Source organism: Giraffa tippelskirchi, chromosome 3 (genome assembly GCF_054371585.1).
Source record: "Giraffa tippelskirchi isolate mGirTip1 chromosome 3, T2T-mGirTip1v1.2.pri, whole genome shotgun sequence".
NCBI lineage: Eukaryota > Metazoa > Chordata > Mammalia > Artiodactyla > Giraffidae > Giraffa > Giraffa tippelskirchi.
This window is the reverse complement of record NC_137277.1, coordinates 20,778,085-20,797,871: the sequence shown is the minus strand read 5'-3', so window position 1 is coordinate 20,797,871 and position 19,787 is coordinate 20,778,085. Positions and strand designations below refer to the sequence as shown.

At 55.3% G+C, this 19,787-nt stretch overlaps 1 protein-coding gene and 1 non-coding gene across 3 annotated transcripts; both read right to left on the bottom strand.

Annotated features, from left to right (window-relative positions):
* Positions 1-1,281: 1,281 nt before the first annotated feature.
* Positions 1,282-8,549, bottom strand: LOC145541375 (keratin, type I cytoskeletal 42). 2 transcript variants are annotated; one of them, XM_081577711.1, is made up of 8 exons: positions 8,157-8,549; positions 5,742-5,824; positions 5,460-5,616; positions 4,138-4,299; positions 3,436-3,561; positions 2,968-3,188; positions 1,716-1,783; positions 1,282-1,592 (listed from the first exon to the last, which is right to left on the bottom strand). In XM_081577711.1, the coding sequence occupies exons 1-8, from the start codon at positions 8,532-8,534 to the stop codon at positions 1,495-1,497; spliced, it is 1,293 nt and encodes a 430-aa protein (XP_081433837.1). In that variant the 5' UTR covers positions 8,535-8,549; the 3' UTR covers positions 1,282-1,494. The 2 variants fall into 2 exon arrangements, with proteins under 2 accessions (XP_081433837.1, XP_081433836.1); XM_081577710.1 differs by having other exon boundaries at positions 1,716-1,765; positions 8,157-8,465.
* A 10,511-nt stretch (positions 8,550-19,060) lies between these two features.
* On the bottom strand, positions 19,061-19,164 carry LOC145543916 (U6 spliceosomal RNA). The gene has a single exon (XR_014081160.1). It is a non-coding gene; the product is annotated as a U6 spliceosomal RNA (small nuclear RNA).
* Between the last annotated feature and the right edge of the window lie 623 nt (positions 19,165-19,787).

Sequence of the window (19,787 nt, the reverse complement as noted above, 5' to 3'; positions counted from 1 at the left end):
GTGTCCCTCTGCCCGACCTGACTCAGAACCCGGCTGGCAGAGTTTCATCCTTCATCCTTCACTGCACTCAGCCACAGCACCCTTCCGCCTCCCTGGGGGCCCCTGACACACTGGCCTCCCCTTCTGCAGAGCCCTGACGCCAGGCAAGCATGTAGGGGCCATGATCCCATCTGGCCAGTTTTCTGCTCCTGTCTCTATCCCTGGCACCCCCTGGGACCCTAGCATCCTTTCTTGACCTTTCCCCATTTTCTCTTTCTCAGGTGGGGAGTTCTGGGCTGGAGCAGGCAAAGAGGAGCTTAGCTGCAGGCTGGGGAAGTGGCTGTTTGGGAGGGGGCATCAAGATAAGGGGAACAGGAAGAACTGTAAGGGACAGGCCCCTTCCAGCCTCCCTACCCCTCCTGTGCCCCAAGAACCCTCAGATGGGGGGTATGTGGCTTCAGTCCCAGCCGGCTGGAAATCTACAGGACACTACCCAAGAAGACAGTCTTCCTGGGAACCCCTATCCCCCGCCTGTCCCCTCCGCTGCAGCCACCCCCAGAGGCCCCACCCCATCCCCTGAGCTAGCCCCTCAGGATGGGCCGGGTGCCCGCCCCACAGCCCCACCCTGCCCTGCCCACCACCCTCGGTCCCAGGGTCCCGGCGGGCCCGCTGGGCGGAATGTGATCGTGTCTCAGGCTGCCGATGGCTTCCACTTCCCAGACAGGCCCAGACAGCCCCCGCCAGCAGCTGAGAGAGATTCCCCAATAGCCCAACAGCTGCCAAGCCACCAAAGCAAACAGGACGCCCCCCCACCACGCTCACACACAGAGCAGCCACCCCGCCCCACACACTCGCAAGCCCAACAGAGCCTGTCTGGTTCCCTGGGCTGGCCACACTCCTGCCACCCTCACACCCTTCAGTGCCCTGGACCACTTCTCCAGGAAGCCCCCTGCCCAACCCTTCTCCCTTTGATCTTGACCTTGTACCCGCCCCAGGCTGAGGCAGGGCGCGCTCTATAACAGGTGTGGCTCGTGGAAAGTCTATGGGGCCCTCCCAGGGGCCAGCCACAGACAATGGGGGACCCAGGGACTGATTCTCAAAAACTTCCCCCAACCTGGCGGACTGTCCCATCCCTCCACCCTCAAGCATCCTGCCTCCCTCCTTTGGGCCCCAGGCCTGGATGGGGTGGGAGAACAGATTGGCAGGTGACAAGCAGCCCCAAACGTTTAACAAACTCTCCTCACCCCGCCATTGCCAGCCCACACTGCCCAAACCAATGACCAGACCAAATCACAGGAGACATTGAACTTCAAGCAAAGCTTTAATTGCAGTCACGGGGACAAAGTCAGGAGGCCCTCCTCAGCTAGGGGCTGCGGGAAGCAGACACAGAAACGCCACAGCTCTTGGGTGGTGGCCCAGACGGGCTCTCGGGGCATGGCAGTAGCGTGCTGGGAGCTGGAGGCAATGGCTGCCCCTGGGCCCTGGAGGCTGGGCTGTTGCAGGTGGAAAGGGGCCTCAGTGGGTGGAGCGATGGACCTGCTCTCGGGAGGAGACCACCTTGCCGTCTTGGACTTCCTCCATGATGGTCCGCACCTGGCGGGTGGTCACCGTGCCTGCGGGCCGAGGGGGAGGGATACACACAGAACCTCAGGCTGGAGGCCCTCCCTGAGCCCCCCACACAGAAGAGGCCTCAGCCTCTCCCCACCCACCCTGGGCAGGACGGGGCAGGCTCTTACCTTCCCGGGTGGGCTGTGAGACCAGGGACGAGGAGTACTGGGTGGACAGGCTGCAGGAAGAGGGGGAGCTGTCAGCCCAGGGGTGCCGGTGGAGAGTCCAGCCCCCTGGGAGGAGGAGCAGCTGGGGAGGCCGAGGGGAGAGAATTCCGAAGAAATTGGAGAGAAATCACAGTGGGGAGTACATGGAAGAGAATGGCAACCACAGGGTCAGAGGGACAGGCCCAGTGGGCAGGAATAAGGAAAGTGGATACCCCAACAGGAGGCCCAGAGGCTCTCTGCTGCCAACCAGGGATTTATAAGGAGAAGCTGAGTGAGTGGTTTTTTTCCATATCCTAAAGGGCCCAACTAATAAACTTCATTAAAACAGGAGAGACTGTGGTTAGACTACAGATAGACTTGGCCATCGTCACAGAGCAAAACGCTGGAATGAGTGACTAAGCATGGAGACTCCAGGATATCCTCGGCCCCTTTACACCAGGGCCTGAGCACCCTCCCAACTCCAAACCAGAGTGCCTCCCATCCTGGACAATGGGATCACCATCCATACGTCACTGGAACCAGAAACCCAGGGTCATTGTTACCCATTCCTTCATGCACCTACTCGAACATTTATTGAGTTCCACCTACAAGCCACGCTCACCCCCGTGTTCAGGCATCCAGCCCTGCTGTTTTTAGCTATAACACATCTTCTGGGCGCATCACCTCCCCTCCCCTGCCCTCCACCTGCCTTATAGCAGGTCTTCTTCGCAAGTGACTCAGACGGTAAAGAATCTGCCTGCAATGCAGGAAACCCAGGTTCAATCCCTGGGCTGGGAAGATCCCCTAGAGGAAGGCATGGCCACCCACTCCAGGATTTTTGCCTGGAGAATTCCATGGCCGGAAGAGCCTGGAGGGCTATAGTCCATAGAGTCACAAAGAGTCCAGATGCAACTGAGCGACTAACACTTTCCCTGGCCTTACTCCCTGCTCCAGCCTCCTGACAGGTCTCCCTGACCCCACCCTGTCCCCTCAGATGCATTTCTCTCTCTGTAGCCAGAGTGACTGTTCTAAGATTTCTTGACAACCACACTTTTATCTACACAAAAGCGTCCCGTTGGCTCCCCGGAGCCTATACAATCTAGTGGGACCCCAGCCAGTGTTCTCTGCTTCATCTCCTGCGAGCCTCCACACCTCCTCCTGCCTCAGCTGGTGCTATCCCTCCCTGGGTGAAGCCACCCCAGCCCACCGAGCACATGCGGTGCCCTCCACTCACTGGGCCTCCTCGCCCTCCAGCAGGCGGCGGTAGGTAGCGATCTCCTGCTCCAGCCGGGTCTTCACGTCCAGCAACACTTGGTACTCATGGTTCTGCCGCTCCATGTCACAGCGGAGCTCGCTCAGTTGAGCCTCGATGCTGCTGATGAGTCCTTGCAGCTGGGTCAGTTGGGCTCCATAGCGTGCCTCGGTCTCTGCCAGGCTGCCCTCCAGCGACGCTTTCTGGGGGTCGAGGTGTAGGTGACTGGGGAAACCGGGCTGGGGCCCTTCCCCACGATGGAGCCCCCAGAAGTGGTTCCCCGGGTGGTGCGGGCCTGTGGGTGCTGCCAGCATGGCAGGGTGGGAGGTGGGGCAGAATGTGAAGAGGCAGGGCAGGGAAGGGAGCCTCTGGTTCTCCCAGCGGGGGTCCAGGAGGTGGGGCCCACCCTGGAGCGGTGGGCACAGGGCAGGGAGGGGACAGCCACCCTACCATGCTGAGCTGGGACTGCAGCTCAATCTCTAGGTTCTGGACCGTGCGGCGCAGCTCCGTGATCTCCGTCCTGCTGCTCTGCAGGGCCTCGGTGTTGGTGGCCACCTCACGGTTCAGCTCCTCTGTCTGGAAGGCAGGATGTGCCCCCGGGCTTGAGGAGGCTTGCAGAGGTGGGGCAGAGGGCAAGAGCCACTCCCGAGCCTTGACCCCCCGGACCTGCCCTTCCCCGGCCCCAGAGGGCCCCAGGCCCACTGGCACACACTGGAGTTTGTAGGATTCATTTTGTCCTGTGGTCCTTCGCTTCTTCCTTACTGGGCTGCAGGCACACATAAGGGCAGGCCCTGGCCTTTGTTCTCTGTGTGCCCATCACAGTCTGGGTGCTGCCACTGCTCAGAGTGTTGTTCTTACTGGGGGCATAGGAGTCTGCATCCAAACACACACCTGCCTACGAATTCCAGGGCTGGGGGAGTGTCTGGTTGGGTCAGGAGACCTAGCTCTGCTCCCCCCGCCCCCATGAAGGGCTATGTGAGCTTGAGGCCTCTCTGAGCCTCACAGACTCCCCCTGAATGTGAGGGTTTGGTCCCAACTGGTTTCCAAAGGTCCTTCCAGCTGAGGATCCACATCTGCAAGTTATCCAGTCCGTGCTCAGAACAAAGCACAAGCACACACACGTGTGCACACCTGCTCACATGGGCCGCCCACCTTGCTGAAGAACCAGTCCTCGGCATCCTTGCGGTTCTTCTCCGCCATCTTCTCGTACTGATCGCGCATCTCGTTCAGGATGCGGCTCAGGTCCACGCCGGGGGCGGCGTCCATCTCCACGTTGACGTCCCCGCCCACCTGGCCTCGCAGGGCGTTCATTTCCTGGGCAGAGAGGGGTACAAGAGCTCACTCAGGGCCATTCTGGGGAGCGTCGCTGGGGCTGCCTTCTCATTCTGGGAGAGATGATGGCAGAGGACAGACACAGACAGGCCAACAGCTCCTCACCCTGAAGGTGGAGACGGATGTTGTCACGTCTCAAACGTGCATGGCTGTGGCTGTCAACAATCTCCCCCAACACACACTTAGAGGGTGGACTTCGCCCAGTCCCAGTGCGTGCTGGGGCAGGAGAGAAGGCAGCTCCTGCTTATGGTGGGGGATGAGCCAGGACAACCTCACTCCCTGCCCTGACCCCTCACTTCGGGCCCCTACCACCAACCATGCAGCACAAGCACAGGGAAGGCAGCCTCTTGCTGGTATTGGGGGAGTCAGACCTCATTAGGAAATGGGAATCTGCTCGGGAATGTATCCCCATAACCAGCCTCAAAATCAAGCAGAACCACTTGATGAACTCCTGCTGTCCGGGCGTTAGGCTCCCTCAGCTCAGGCCACCCCGGAGGTCTGGTGAGAAGGAAACCACAAGGCTCAAGGCTCATCAGTCCCCCTGCAGGGTCTTGGATCCCTACCCCTGGGTTAAGCCTTGCGGTCTCTAGGAGGTGGGAGAAATGGCAGAGTGGTGGTGTCAGAGCTGGTGCGGAAATGGCTCAGGCAGACCTGAGGGTAGACCCACCCCTGTGCAGCCTTGGATAAATTCCTTAACCACTCTGAGCCTCAGTCCCCTCGCTGGTAAAGGGAGGAATTCTCTCCTTTCACTCCTTTCTCTCAGCGATGCTGTCGGTATCAGCTGAGATAATTGCTGTGAATCACTTGGAATGTGCTGGGCAGATGTTCCTTGTTGTTATGACTATCACTATTACAATTAATCATAATAATTAGCCAGCGTGTTCTTAGACAGATTGGCCCATTAGATAGTTAACTGCCACCACACAGCAGGCTGTGCCTCGAGGGATAGGGAAGTATCTTTCCGGAGAGAGGGCCCTCCAGGCCTCAACCAGGGCCCTCTGAGGGTCTCCCAGGGTCAGAGCCAGGAACGCATCAGATAGAGGAATTGGACGGAGAGCGTGGCCTTGGCCCAGGAAGATGTGGGGAGCCCAGCCTTGCCTGTTCCCAGGCAAGTCTCTCCTGCATCCCCGAGCTGGCCTCACCTCCTCGTGGTTCTTACGGAGGTAGGCCAGCTCCTCCTTGAGGTTCTCGATCTGCATCTCCAGGTCGGCTCTGGCCAGGGTCAGCTCGTCCAGCACCCTGCGCAGGCCATTGATGTCGGCCTCCACGCTCATGCGCAGGTTCAGCTCCGTCTCGTACCTGGAGCGAGGGGAAGCATGAGCCATGGAGTGCCACGAGGATACCCTCATATGCACAGAGAGCTCTGTGGGGTGCAGAGCCGGACCGCACCAGCCCCCTGAGCCGCCCAGGAGGCCCCAACTCACTTGGTGCGGAAGTCGTCAGCTGCCAGGCGGGCATTATCAATCTGCAGCACCAAGTTGGCATTGTCAATGGTGGCCGCCAGGATCTGGGGGACATGGTGGGGCTGTTGAGCAAGCACGCTTGGCAGCCCTGGGAAGGCCTTGCAACACCTCTCTGACAACCCTTTGGATAATGGGCCGGAGTGAGGGAGGTGAGGGCCCCTGTGGTCTCCTCACAGGAGAGAGAGCATGATACCCAGTCATGGATACCATGATGCCAGTAGAAAGACCCATATGCAATCCTCTCCCACCATGGGAGTCACTGCCCAAGCTGCCTGGACCTCACTCTATCCCCCAACTAAACTCACCTCTGGGCTCAGCTGCCACCTCCTCCAGGAAGCCCTCTTCCATTCCCTGTCTGAGTCCTTCCTCCCCATCATTCCTCCCCTTGGCCCATCTCTCTTACACAGTACTTCTCACAAGTGCAATTTTTTCCATGACTTTTTTATGTGTATTTTTCTTCTCTTCCACTGGTCTCTGTGCTCCAGAGGAACATGGCCTTGTCTCATGCCTGTCTCATTGTATTTGGAATCCCCAGCCCTGGGCACAGTGCCTGGCCCAGAGTCAACCCCCAGGAAACATTAATTTAATTAAACAATTAATGAAATAGTTAATAAAGCTATGATGGGTCCCACATCAAACCTTAGGACAAGGTTTTCTTTTCCCACAGGGGCATTTGGGAGGTTCAAACGACCACAGGGAAAGGGAGAGGCTCTGGAAGGAGCAGAGGGTTCATTATTATTATTGCTGCTGTCATTATTGTTGCGAGAAACATCTGAGAGAGGGTCCCGTCAAGGGCCATGGGGGAGGGGGAGGGCAAGGCCCCTGCACGCTGCCCAGAAGAAGCAGAAAGGATGTCTTGGCAGATGAGCTGGGTGGACTTTGGAGTTTTTTAAGACTGAGAATTGAAGTGTACAAGCTGTACGAGGGGGCAGCCCCAGGAAACTCAGCCCAGAGCTCAGAGCCCACTCGAGGCCCTAAGTTCTGAAAAGGCTCCCTGGGTCAGGCTCCGTTTCCAGACTGAACCCAAGAGCCAGTTTGAACTCGCCCCAGGGCCTCAGTGGGCCCGTCTGCAGCCTGCAGACCTGCCCCACCTCCCACCTCCCACTCCGGAGGCTGATGGGGCCCAGCGAGGGGGTGGTGGTGAAAACCGCCCAGGGGCAGTGACTCAGCGGCCTGGTGCGCAGCGCGCTGGGGTCTGGCGGTGAGGAGCCGGCTGACCCGGAGCTCGGGAACACTGACTCACCAGGACTCCCCTGGCTTCCCCACTGCCCAGACCAAGCCTGGTATCTGATCTGGCCCTCCCATCGGTGCAGCTTCCAAGGGGCAACTACAGGAGTTCCCTGCCTGGCCTGGGTCCTTGGCAGGAGCAGGCAAAGCCCCTCAAAGGGCCACAGGCCTGGTTCCCCACCAGGAAACTGAGCAGGCTGAGCCCAGGCCAGCCAGCCCCAACCCTAGCTCTCCCCAAGCCTGGCTCTTGAACCTCTTTGACCTCTCTCCTGCCTCTGGAGACTGCAAGACTCTAGGTCCTTCCAGCAAGAAGGTTTGTGCAAAATACCCAGGTTCAACGTTCACAGAATGCCAAGGTCATGAGTTGATAGAGATCATAGTGTGTGTGTGTGTTGCCTCTTCCATCAGACTAAGTTAGAGAAATTTCTCCCCTTGGGAGCTTCCAGTCTGAGTGCGAAGACACAGCTCCTTTTCTCAGGGACCACCCCGACCCCCTCCACAAACTCTGCAAGGAGAGACAGCATCTGCCCTTAGGGAACCCCAGCGTGACCATCGTGGAAGGAGTGAGGAAGACCCACAACGAAAACAGCTGTGAGAATATGCCAAACTCAGTGAAATCAGCACAATGAACACAGTATAGACTGAACCTCAAAGTACAGAAAGGACACCAAGTTCTCAGGACAAAAGACAAGTGCCATCCATCCAGGAGAACTGCCTGGAGGAGGTGAGGCAGGTAGCAGGAGCACAAACTCAGAGGGGAATGGAATAGTGAGAAGGAGATTTTTAGCCTCATCTCCCAGCAGCCACACCAAACTCGTTCCCATTTCTATGCCTTTGTCCACCCTGATCTCTATACCTGGAACGTCTTCTGCTGCCCTCAAGGTTCTAAAGACTTCCCTGACCATGCCTCCATCACCCACACCAAATACCCTCCCCCAGGAAGAAGGAACTCCAAACAGCCTCCCTTCATGGGATGCCCTCCAGGCCTGGGGACCAGAGCTGGGCTCCAGGGCAAGTGAGAGAGTGAGTGAATGAATGAATGAATGAATGATGGAAACCTAGGCTGAAGGAGAGATGTTAGCAAAGGTCCAAAGTTGGGATGCATGAGTCGGAAGTAGATACTGAGGACAGAGGGCAGGGTGTGCCCACCTTGCTCCGAAGCTCCTCGATGGTCTTGAAGTAGTGGCTGTAGTCTCGAGCGGGCCCAGGTCCCTGCTTCTTGTACCAGTCATGGATCTTCACCTCCAGGTCAGCATTGGCCTCCTCCAGGGCGCGCACCTTGTCCAGGTAGGCGGCCAGGCGGTCGTTGAGGTTCTGCATGGTCTCCTTCTCACTGCCTCCCAGCAAGTTGTCGGCCATCCCAAAGCTGGAGCCAAAGCCCCCTCCCAGGTTGCAGGTGTAGCCCCCGCCATAGCCACCCCCCAAGCCCATGGAGAAGCGGGACGAGGACATGGACATATTGCCAGAGCTGCCGACTCCCAGGAGGCTGGGGGCCCGGCAAGCACCCCCAACACGGATGGAAGACATCCGAGAGAAACCCCCGCTGGGCATACATAGGCCCTTGACAGAGCCGGAGGTGGAAAACTGGCGGATGCTGGCGGTGGTGGCGGCCATGACGTCCACAAGTCAAGCGCAGGGTCTGGTCTGGACAGAGACCCCGGGCAGCCCTTTATAGCCGGGCTAAAGAGGGGCTGGGCCCCTGGCCCTTGAAGTCAGAGCCAAAACCCCAGCCGTGTAATTTGCTTCTGTACAAGCCGCCCAGGGCCTGGGGCTCAGGCTGGACACCCTGAGTGCATCCCCCGGCCCCCTCCCCTGCCCAAGCCTGACCTGGGCACGATGGCCTCTTAGCCGCCATTGTCTGTTAGAAACAAAGGTGGTGTTGGAGCCACAGCCCCGGGGGTAGGGTGATCCTCCGTCCTCAACCGCAATTAGGCAGCTGAGCTCATTCTTGGGGGAGTCCAGAGAACCCAACCTTGGGAGCCAGAAAGGGCCTGGGACAAGGCTCCACAGGTCCAGAGCCTGGGGCTGCTCTGGCCCCCCACCCAGCATTCTTGGATCCCAGGCAGAGAAGGTGGAGAGATCCAGGGGGACACCCTCCCCCACCCCTTACAGTGGGAGCAAGTCAGCCTCTGACCTAGGGGAGCCCCCAGCTCTCCCGGGATTACTTCCAGCCTGTGCGGGAGACTCAGTCCCTGGCCAGGGGGCTGCCCTATCTGAGAGGGACAGTCACAGCTGCTGACCTGAGGGAACCTTGGATCCAAGCCTTTTAGGAAGTCAGTTCACTGCCTCGGTTGCCTCATTTGCAAAATGGGGTAACTCCTGCCTCCCAGGGTCTTTGCAGGAATGAGTCAAGCAAGCAAGGGCCGAGGGAGAGAGAGAATCAGAGAGTTGGTTAGGGTGACCGCCCCTGCTCACCCTACCAGTACCTGCGGAAAGACGCCCCCAAAGGGCCCCCAGAGGAGGTGCTGAGCACAAGAGAGGCAAGACCTGCCGGGCAGCCGCACCCTGGGGAAGGGCGGCCCCTGTGAGGAAAAAGCACAAGCCCACATTCTGGTGGCTGGCACCCGCCCACTCCCAGCCAGTAGATTAGCGGCCTAATCTCGGCGGTGCTAATGATTTAGGCGCTGCCAGGACCCTGGCGTCTGTGTCTTTACGGGGCCTGTCTGAATGGGAAGCTTCCAGGGGTGGAGGGAGGCACGTGGGTGGCCTGGGCTCTAGGCCCACACACATGGGGACAGGGAGGGAGTCTGGGTTCAATACAGATCAGAGCTGGTTGTGCTGAGGTCAGACTGCTGGAAGGACTTCCTGCCTAGAAAGTGGGTGGCCTCGCACGCAAGGGTGTCTCCTTGTTGGAGAGTGGGGACTGCATAGGCTGCTGAGAGGGGACAACCAGAGTTTATTCTGCTCCCACCCTGCCTGTAAAGTCTGGGGGTTCCCAGCGTTCCTGGGAGTGGGGAGCAGGGTCTCAAGGTCAAGACTAGGGGACAAGGTCAGAACACCAGGGCTCTTCCACGATATCTGGGAGGACTTCCTGCTACTCCAGGACAGGCTGGGGGAGGGAATAAACAGAACCTAGGGTCACCTAAGTGGTTCAGCCACTCACCCCCACAGGGAAGGAGCTTCCCCTCCCCGCTGGAGCCACCCTCCCAGGAACCCCCCACCCCCAGCAGCCGACCGCCCTCCTCCGTCCAGACAGGCCTCCCTCAGTTCAGAGAAGTGGATATAAAGCAGAGCCAGAAGCCTGCAGCGGGGGCCAGGCCACAGGGCATCCACCACCCACCCTCTGCCTCTCCAGAGCCTGCATCCCACCTCCAAAGTACCCAGACGTTAGTCTTGAAGCCCAGTTTGAAGGGACAGTTTCCTAACCTTTTCTCGAAAATCACCAAGGCCCCACCATCACCCCGTCACTCCACCCTCTCCCCTGCTGACCTCAGGCTGTGCGCCAAGGGCAGGGCCTAGGTTTCCCGACACCAGTGACTCCCAAGCCCTGTGCCTCTGGCCTTTGGAGACTCTGCCACCTCTGGAGCCTCCCTCCACCTCTGCGCCCACCTCAGCCCAGAAAGGCCTCACTTGCGGAAGGACAGGCCCAACTCAGCCCCTCTCCCCAGGTGGAGGGCTGGAGACAGACCCCTGGAAGGCCTCCCTGGCTCTCTGGAGACTGTGGCCATCCTTGGAAGGCCTAAGAAGACCCAGACATGCTTCCTTCACAGCTCCGGACAGCCCTTGCTGGATCTCCCCAACGATGCCGTGAGGAAGCCGAGGCCTAGGGTTTCTGAGCAGCCGGCAGGCAGTAGGCAGGGCAGCCAGGCCTGAAGCCAGGGCCCGAGCAGTGCCCACTCTCTGTGCCAGGGAAGGAAGGAAGGCCTGGCAGGAGCCGAGGTCCTCTCGGCCATGACTCCTCCTGCCCAGGCCTGTCCTCCACCCCCAGCAGGGAGAGGCCCCTGGCAGCCAGAGGGGCAATGCCAGGCCCACACCTCCCCTTCAGGTGTCAGTAGCTTGGCCCAGAGGAGGAAGAGGAGGGGACAAGGAGGAGGCAATCCTGCCCCAGAGGCCGCTGGCAGTCCAGCACAGCAGGGAGGGGACAGGAGGAAGAGACCCCAGGAAGACAGCTGAATCCCCCCCAGGGCCCCCACGCCAGCCCCGGGCTTGACCAAACCTACAAGCCCTGGGTCTCCTCTCCAGAGGTTGCTGAAGAGCCAGTGCGTTCTTGGCTTGAGTAGAACAGGCCTGTCTCAGACTTGAGAAGGACTAAGGTATGCAGGGAGGGTCCCTGGGACTGCACCCACCCTATGGTGTTGATGGAAGGTGTAAGGTGACCTGGGGGCCCCCGTATGCAGTTGATGTTCGATAGATGCATATCAGGACTTCACTGGTGGTCCAGTGGTCCACCTGCCAATGCAGGGGACACAGGTTCGATCTCTGGTCTGGGAACTAAGACCCCACATTGTTGCTGTTGTTCAGTTGCTAAGTTGTGTCCAACTCTATGCCACGGGGCAACTAAGCCGGCACGACACAACTACTGAACTCGAGCTCTAGGGCCTGTGCTCTGCAACAAGAGAAGCCCCTGCAATGAGAAGCCCACGTACCGTAACCAGAGAGGAGCCCCCACTTGCCACAACTAGAGAAAACCTGAGCGCAGCAATGAAGACCCAGCACAGCCAAAAATAAATTTTAAAAATGCATATATGTTTTTTAAAAAATAGATGCATATTGATGTTGACAAACATCTTGCCACATCAGCCCAACTGACCTTGGCTCCTACAGGCCCCCCAAGCATTAACTGGACAGTTAATGCTAGGACAGTGCCCACCCCACCCAGAACCCAGGACACAGCATGTACGCAGAGGTGCTCTGTAAGTGTTCGCTGAGTTGTTAGAAACGAGGACCCTGGACCATGACTAGGGTGGAAGACAGGAACCCAGGAAGGGGCTACATGGCCACCTACCCTCCCTCCAAGGAAAGAATCCATATCAGGTGAGGTTGGGGAAGTGAGAGGCCCAGGATGGGGGGGTGGGCTCCCAGCTGGGACCTTGGCTTGACTGATGAAGAGAACACCCCAAATCCTTGAGGGTTCTCAAAGACCTTGACCCTACCCCCCAGGTCCCGGCTACCAGGGCCTGTCAGCTTGTTTCCTCACAGACACTGAGCCCCTCTCACCTGCGGGGACCTCACCCAGGATGGGCTACACAGGGTCACCAAGGATGCCCTGCCCCTTACCTCACCCCATGCACCCCCACCCCTGGCCAGGAAGTGCACCCTCGCCCTGCCAAGCTTGCCCTCAGGTGGAATCCTTCTCTTCTCTTCTGTTTCCTCAGCCTCTCTCCTGAGGCCCCAGGGCTGCCCTGCCCAGATCCACCCTCTAATGATTTGTGTCTGGCTCCAAAGAAGGCCCCACCCTCCGCCTCCCCAGCGGCAATGAGAGATGCGAACAATCCGGGCCCTCAGGAGGCATCCAATTAGAAGAGTCAGAGGCAAGGGGGTGCCTCCAGTGCCCCCAACCACACCAGGGGTCCCCAGGTGCTCCCTCCCCCATAACTGGTTTCCAGGAAACATGCTCCCAGAGTGGACCCAAGCTGGGACTCAGCCACCCGGGATACCGCGCCTTTCCAGGCAAAGCCACATCAGCTGTCTAGGGCCCTGCCCCAGCAAGGGCCAGAGGCCTCAGCACCCAGAGCAGGAGGAGAGGGCAAAGGAGGCCTCGAACCAGCGGGAGTGGATGGGGAGGAGGTCTGGGAAGGGAGCCAGAGGGGGGCCCAGGTGGGAACCCTTTCTGCTTCCGAGGCTGGAAGAGTCCAGCTTGAGAGGACCAGCTTCTCCCCTCTGCCCCCACTTTCTCTCCCCTATCCACCCCTCCCCTTCCTTGGCCTGAGGTAGCTAGAGGGGAGTATGAGAAGGCAACAGGTCAGGGGGCCCCCTTTCAGGCCCGGGGCTCATCCCCTCCCCTTTTTGCCCTGAAGACTGAAGGGGACCTGAGGATCTGCAGGAATCAACTCAGAAACCCCAAAGGGGCTCCAGACTGCCCATCCTCAAGACCCCAGCCTCCCAGGCCCCCGGGCCCTGCCCCACCTGCCCACTCGACTCTTTAGGTCCTGCGAGGCTGGTTGCTCCTGGATTAATTCACCCTCACTGGTCCCTGCTCTTCAACACTCTCGAGTGATTTCCTCCAGGGGACGTGTGGCCCAGGCTCCCTGAGAAAGAGGCTTCGTCTCCCCCGTCAGAGTGGACACTTCCTAGGGTAAACGTTCTGTGTCTCCACGCAGACGGGGAGTTCGCTAGGGGTGGGCGCTCTGTCTCCCCCGTGTGATGCTCGGAGCTTGGTGTCTCCTTCCTCCCACCTAACACCACCGGCGGGAAGGGGGTCTCTAGGCTCTTTGATCACCTGTGCTGCGTGCATCCTCAGTGGCTCAGTCATATTCGACTCTTTGCAACCCCACGAACTACAGCCCACCAGGCTCCTCTGTTCATGGGATTCTCCAGGCAAGAATGCTGAAGTGGGTTGCCATTTCCTCCTCCTTGCCTCCAGGGGATCTTCCCAATCCAGGGATCTCTAGGTCCTTGGCAGGCAGATTCTTTACCACTGGGCCTCCTCTGATCACCCAGACCACCACAAGACGATCCACGTGCCTGACCAACAAGAAAGGGGAGAAGCACACCTGTGCAGAGGCCTGGGCCCCATGGAATACTCTGTCCCACACGAGGCCCCCCAACTGCTCCTCCCCATTAAAACCTGCCCTGAGCCGGCAGCTTCACAGCCCCTTGGTCCTGCCTCTGCCTCAAAACCCAGGCCCTAGGCTTGTTGTTCAACATTTCAGGTGTGATTCACTTTCTCCAGCAAGGTTTTGTTGGGGAGGAATCACAGCCCCTAATCTTCTCGACCCCGCTGATCACTATTCCACCCCTCATGGAAAGAGCTTGGGAGGCCAACTCCAAGAGCGTGGATCGATGCAGACTCTGCTGTGGACAAGTCACAACCCTTCTCTCAGCCTCATCTGCAAAATGAGGCTACTTGGTTTCCATGACAAACTCTTCATGAGGCTGACATGAGACAGCAGCTGGCCTTGGGCCTTGTGCACACTAGGGATTTGGAAGGATCAGTGACCCCCAAGCTGGCTGGGTGAAGGCTCCCAGGGTAAGAGGTAACCCTTCCCTCTGCTAGGCAGATGTCCCCATCCTAACCTCCAGAACTGTGTACCTTATTTGGCAAAAGGGACTTTGCAGGTGTGATTAAGTTAAGGAATTTGCATTCCTTAACTGGAATTTTCTGGATTTTCTGGTTGAGCCCAATATAACCACATGCATGAGTGCTAAGTCACTTCAGTCATGTCCAATTCTTTGCAATCCCATGGACCATTGCCCACCAGGCCCCTCTATCCATGGGATTCCCCAGGCAAGAATACCGGAGTGGGTTACCATTCCTACTTCAGGGGGTCTTCCCTGACCCAGGGATCGAACCCGCATGTCTTACATCTCCCACATTGGCAGGCGGGTTCTTTACCACTAGTGCCATCTGGGAAGAGTCCTTAAATGGGGGCTGGGGTGAAGCTCAGAGTCAGAGAAGGAGATGTGACAACAGAAGCGGAGGTCAGAGTAAAGAAGCCATGAGCAAAGGAATGTAAGCAGACTCTAGAAGCAGAAAAGGCAAGAAACAGTTCTCCCTGAGTGCCTCCAGAAGGGGCTCAGCCCTGCTGATGGCTTGATTTAACCCTGCAAGATGCACTTCAGACCTCAGACTTCCAGAATTGTAAGATAATGTGAGTGTTGCTTTAAGCCCCTAAAGTTGTCATTTGGGACGTCCCTGGTGGCCCAGCAGTTGAGAATCTGCCTGCCAATGCAGGGGACACAGGTTCGATCCCTGATCCGGGAGGATTCTGCATGTCGTAGGGCAACTAAGCTCATGCGCCACCACCACTGAAGCCCAAGCACCCTAGAGCCCATGTTTCACAACAAGAGAAGCTACCACAGTGAAAAACTCATGCACCACAATGGAGAGTAGCCCCCACCCGCCACAACTAGAGAAAGCCCAGGCATGGCAACCAAGACCAGTGCAGCCGAAAATAAATAAATAATCACTTAAAAAATAAAGCTGTAATTTTTTCCAACAACGACAGGAAACTAATACACTCCCCCTCATCTATCCTAGCGCCAGGGTGCTAGCCGCTGTCACTCGTGTTAGAATTATTATTTGGAGGTGGATCTGCTCCTTTACAGCCAAACGAGGGCTTCCCCAGTGGCTCAGCAGTAAAAGAATCTGCCTGCAATGCAGGAGACACAGAAGACTCAGGTTCGATCTCTGAGTGGAGAAGATCCCCTGAGAAGAGCATGGCAACCCACTCCAGTATTCCCACCTGGAGAATCCCATGGACAGAGGAGCCTGGCAGGCTACCATCCATAGGGTCGCAAAGAGTCAGACACAACTGAAGCGACTGAGCATGCACGCACAGCCAACAGACGGCTTTCTGTTCATCTCTGAACCCACCCTAAGGTCTAACTTGGCACTTTATGCACAGGAAGTGCCCCATCGATGCTGGCTTGCTGGATGCAGACAGTAAGTGCCCGATGCTGGGCTTTTCCTCAGCACCCATTCATCACATCCACGGTGGGCCCGTCACTGGGCAGGGTGCCAAGAACTCGGCACTGAGTCAGCTGAGCCCTGCCCTTAATGAGCAAAGGCAGGTGAGCAAGAGGTGGACACGCGGTCCTTCCCGGCGCCGTGTTATTGTGTGGTGATGAAGGTGTGTGTGTTCAAGCACCTGGGAGGAGCAGGAGGGAGCGACTCATTCACTCCAGGCTGCTGCTGATGGTTTCACGGGGAGGGACCACAAAGCCGGTTTCGAAGCCAGGGCGTGGCTTTGCCAGGCAGAGGAGACGAGGTGAAAACACATCCAAGCAGAGGTGGGTGGGGACCAGGAGACTCGCAGCTGGATTGCTGTTCACGGGGAGCAAAAGGAACGCCAAGGAAAACAAATCTCAAAGGAAACACGTTTGACTGGCTACTGTCAGTTGAGCACCTACTGTGTGCTGAGCTATCCCTAGGCTCTGGGGACATGGTGATGAACACAAAAGATGTCTTTGCTTTCATGGAGCAGACACTCTAGTGGGAAAGATGGAAAATAATCAAACCAGAGAATGAGATGTTCTCCATGGAAGCATGAAAGGAAAACTGAGTGCTTCCAGGGCCCAGGGCAGGAAGGCCTCTCCTAGGTGACGTTTAAGGGGAAACTGAATTAAGGAAGGAGCCAGCATGTGCAGGGAAAGGCATTCCAGGCCAACGTAAGAGCTAGTGCAAAGGCCCTGGGGCTGGACTAAGACACTCCTTTCTTAGGGAACTAGGAGTGTTAGTGTGGTTGGGGAGGAGTGGTTAGCAGAGGAGGGGTGGGACTAAGTAAGATCAGAAAAGGGCAGGAGACCCCACAGTGTAGTGGTTCTCCTCCTTTACTCACAGAGCTGGTGAAATAAAGTGAAGTGAAATCACTCAGTCATGTCTGACTCTTTGCAACTCCAAGAACTATAGCCCGCCAGGCTCCTCTGCCCATGGAAATCTCCAGGCCAGAATACTGGAATGGGTAGCTGTTCCCTTTTCCAGGGGATCTTCCCGACCCAGGGATCAAACCCAGGTGTCCCGCACTGCAGGCGGATTCTTTTACCAGCTGAGCCACCAGGGAAGCCCTGATGAAAGCCAGGGCTGAGAACCATGCTCCAGAGTCTGGGGGGACCAGAGCAAGGCATGTACATCCTGGTCAAGCAGTTTTTGTTTGACTGCGAACTTCCCAGAGCCTTCAACAAGCTAATGTGCGCTGTGACTCTCCAAAGAGAAAATAGCATTTCCCAAACTTAGTCACCCATGAAGCCCCTTCCAGGAGGAGCAGGTGAAGGTAGGGCTCCTTGGACCCATTTTGGGAATCTGGACCAACTCATAGGGCTTATTAATGGGAGAAATGGCTAGAAAGAAGGTTGGAAAGAGAAACCACCATGAAAGGTGTGCTGAAGAGTTTGGACTTGATCCTGTAGCAACAGAGTCATCCAAGCATTGCTATGATGTTTCATTTTGTTTATAATTTGTCTATTTATAGAGATTTTAATCATACAAAGGGATATGATCTATCTCTTCAATGCCTCCATTTCCCAGGTAATAATACCACAATCTTCCAGTTAATAATATCTCCTGGAGAGCCACCTCACTCTCTTTAATCCATCGTGACCATGAGCTATAATTCATTCACTCCTGTCCCTCCCAATCTCCGCTCAGGCCTCCAGGAATTTTTTCCTTCTCACGAACAATGATATAATAAACCTGCCTGAACATCTAGCCTGGTGAACTTTTACCAATATATCCTTAAGGGAATTTTTAGCAGTTGGATTACTGGATGAAAGGGTAAATCCATGTTTTTCTTTTGATGGCTATTGTGAAATTTTCATTCAAGGTGAATGAAATTGTATCTTTGCTTTAAAATACCCCAATCCCCCCAACAAAAGGTGGTGGAGGAGAGAGAAGGAACAAGAATGGCAGCTTGTTCATGGACACAGAAAACAGACTGGTGGCTGCCAAGGGGGAGGGGGTTAGGGGAGGGATGAAGAGGGAGGCTGGGGTTCACAGATGTGAGCTTTTATATATAGAATGGATAAACAAGGTCCTACTGCATAACAGAGAGAACTATATTCAATATCCTATGATAGGGACTTCCCTGGCAAGCCAATGGTTAAGAATCCTCCTTCCAAAGTAGAGATCATGGGTTCAATCCCTGGTCAGGGAACTAAGATCCCACATGCCACAGGGCAACTAAGCCTGGGTGTTACAGCTGCAGAAGCTCATGAATCACAAGGAAGACCCAGCTCAGTCAAAAAAAAAAAAAAACCTATGATAAACCATAATGGAAAAGAGTATTTAAAAAGAATGTATATACACGTATAACTGAATCCTTTACTGTACAGCAAAAATGAACATATTATAAATCAACTATATTTCAATTTTGAAATATTGAAAAAAGAAAAAAGGAATAGCAGCAAGTCGACAATTATTGAAGCTGAGTGATGGGCATATTATGAATATGAATATTCAGTCATTAAAAGTCATTGTAAGGACTGATGCTGAAGCTTAAAGCTCCAATACTTTGGCCACCTGATGCGATGAACTGACTCATTGGAAAAGACCGTGATGCTGGAAAAGATTGAAGGCAGGAGAAGAAGGGGACAACAGAGGATGAGATGGTTGGATGGCATCACTGATTCGATGGACATGAGTTTGAGCAAGCTCAGGGAGTTGGTGATGGACAGGGAAGCCTGATGTGCTGTAGTCCATGGGGTCGCAGAGTCGGACATGACTGAGCAACTGAACTGAACTGATGGGCATATGAGAGTTTGTTCTGCCATCTTCTCTTCTTTCATGTATATTTGAAATTTAAATTTGAATTTGAAATTTTTTTTTAAAAAGACCCCGGGCAGGCCCAGTTCCCTGTACGTCATGGATCTTCACCTCCAAGTCTTCCTAAAAAGTTCTACACATTTTCACTTCCACCAGCCATGAATGAGAATATTTCCCTCACCACGTCCATCAGCACTAGGTCTCCTCAAACTTTGAAGTTCATCTGTTGCTATTTTTCAAGTTTTGCCCTTTTAATGGTTGAAAAAGTTCTCTCTGTTGCTTCAATTTCCATTTCTTTAATCATGCGTGAGACTGAACATCCTTCCCTAAATTTTTTATCCTTTCTTTTTTGTTTTTTCATTTAATTTTTATTTTATATTGGAGTATAGTTGATTTACAATGTTGTGTTAGTTTCAGGTGTACAGCAAAGTGATCCAGTTATACATATACACATATCCGTTCTTCTTCAGATAATTTTACCATATAGATTATCACAGAATATTGAGTAGAGTTTCCAGTCCTATACAATAGGTCCTTGTTGATGACCTATCATATATATAGTAGTGTGTATATTAATCCCAAATTCCTATTTTATTCCCCTTGCCACCATGTTTTCCCTTTGTTAACTGTAAGCTTGTTTTCAAACTTTGTGAGTCGGTTTTCTAAATAAGTTCATTTGTATCATTTTTCTTTAAAAAATACATAACACTTCACGAATTTGCATGCATTCTTGCACAGGAGCCATGCTGATCGTCTCCATATTATTCCAATTTTAGTACATGCACTACTAAAGAAAGCTCCCTTCCTGTTTTTTATGAGCTAGATGTTCCTACTCCTTACCTTTTTTCCCCCTGTGGGATCTTGTCCTTGCTGACTGATGTGAGCTTTGGTCAATATGGGAAGAAGGGCTTTCCTACATGAATTACAAATGTCTTTTCTCAGTTGGCCATTGTTCTTCCAACCTTGTTTACAGTGTATTTTCCCCAAACAAATGATTTCCCTTGGGTCACATTTGCTAAATTTTTTCTCGTTCGAGTCTGGGCATCAGGGAGTTTGAAGAAGGGCTCACTTTGGTGGCAATGAGAAAGCTGGAAGGGGACCAAAGGCCGGCCCCAAGGCTGAAAGGATGGCCTGGGAGAGAGATGATGAGGGCGAGATGGGACACAGTGGCTGACAGGGAGATGGGGCTGAGTGGAGGAGGCATGGAGATGACTGCATTTTCGGGTTGAGCAGGTGGGTGGTAATGATACCACTGACTCTGTCAGAGAAGCCAGACAGAAAAGTAAGGTTCAGAGGAAGAAAACAATTCTCCTCAAAGTACATACCACCCTGCGTGGTCACATCTATTCCTTGTCTCCTCTAGACTCAGGCAGGGACCCTGTCTCCTCCTCTCTGTCCCCAAAAACGGACATAGCAAATGA

What these genes read in the sequence shown, in the direction of transcription:
- LOC145541375 (XM_081577711.1), bottom strand. Translation starts at nt 8,534, where the DNA reads ATGTCTTCCATCCGTGTTGGGGGTGCTTGCCGGGCCCCCAGCCTCCTG. An exon ending in AGGACTGGTTCTTCAGCAAG is followed by an intron (nt 3,562 to 4,137) that starts GTGGGCGGCCCA and finishes CCTGCCTTCCAG; the next exon opens with ACAGAGGAGCTGAACCGTGA. An exon ending in TGCAGTCCCAGCTCAGCATG is followed by an intron (nt 3,189 to 3,435) that starts GTAGGGTGGCTG and finishes CTCGACCCCCAG; the next exon opens with AAAGCGTCGCTGGAGGGCAG.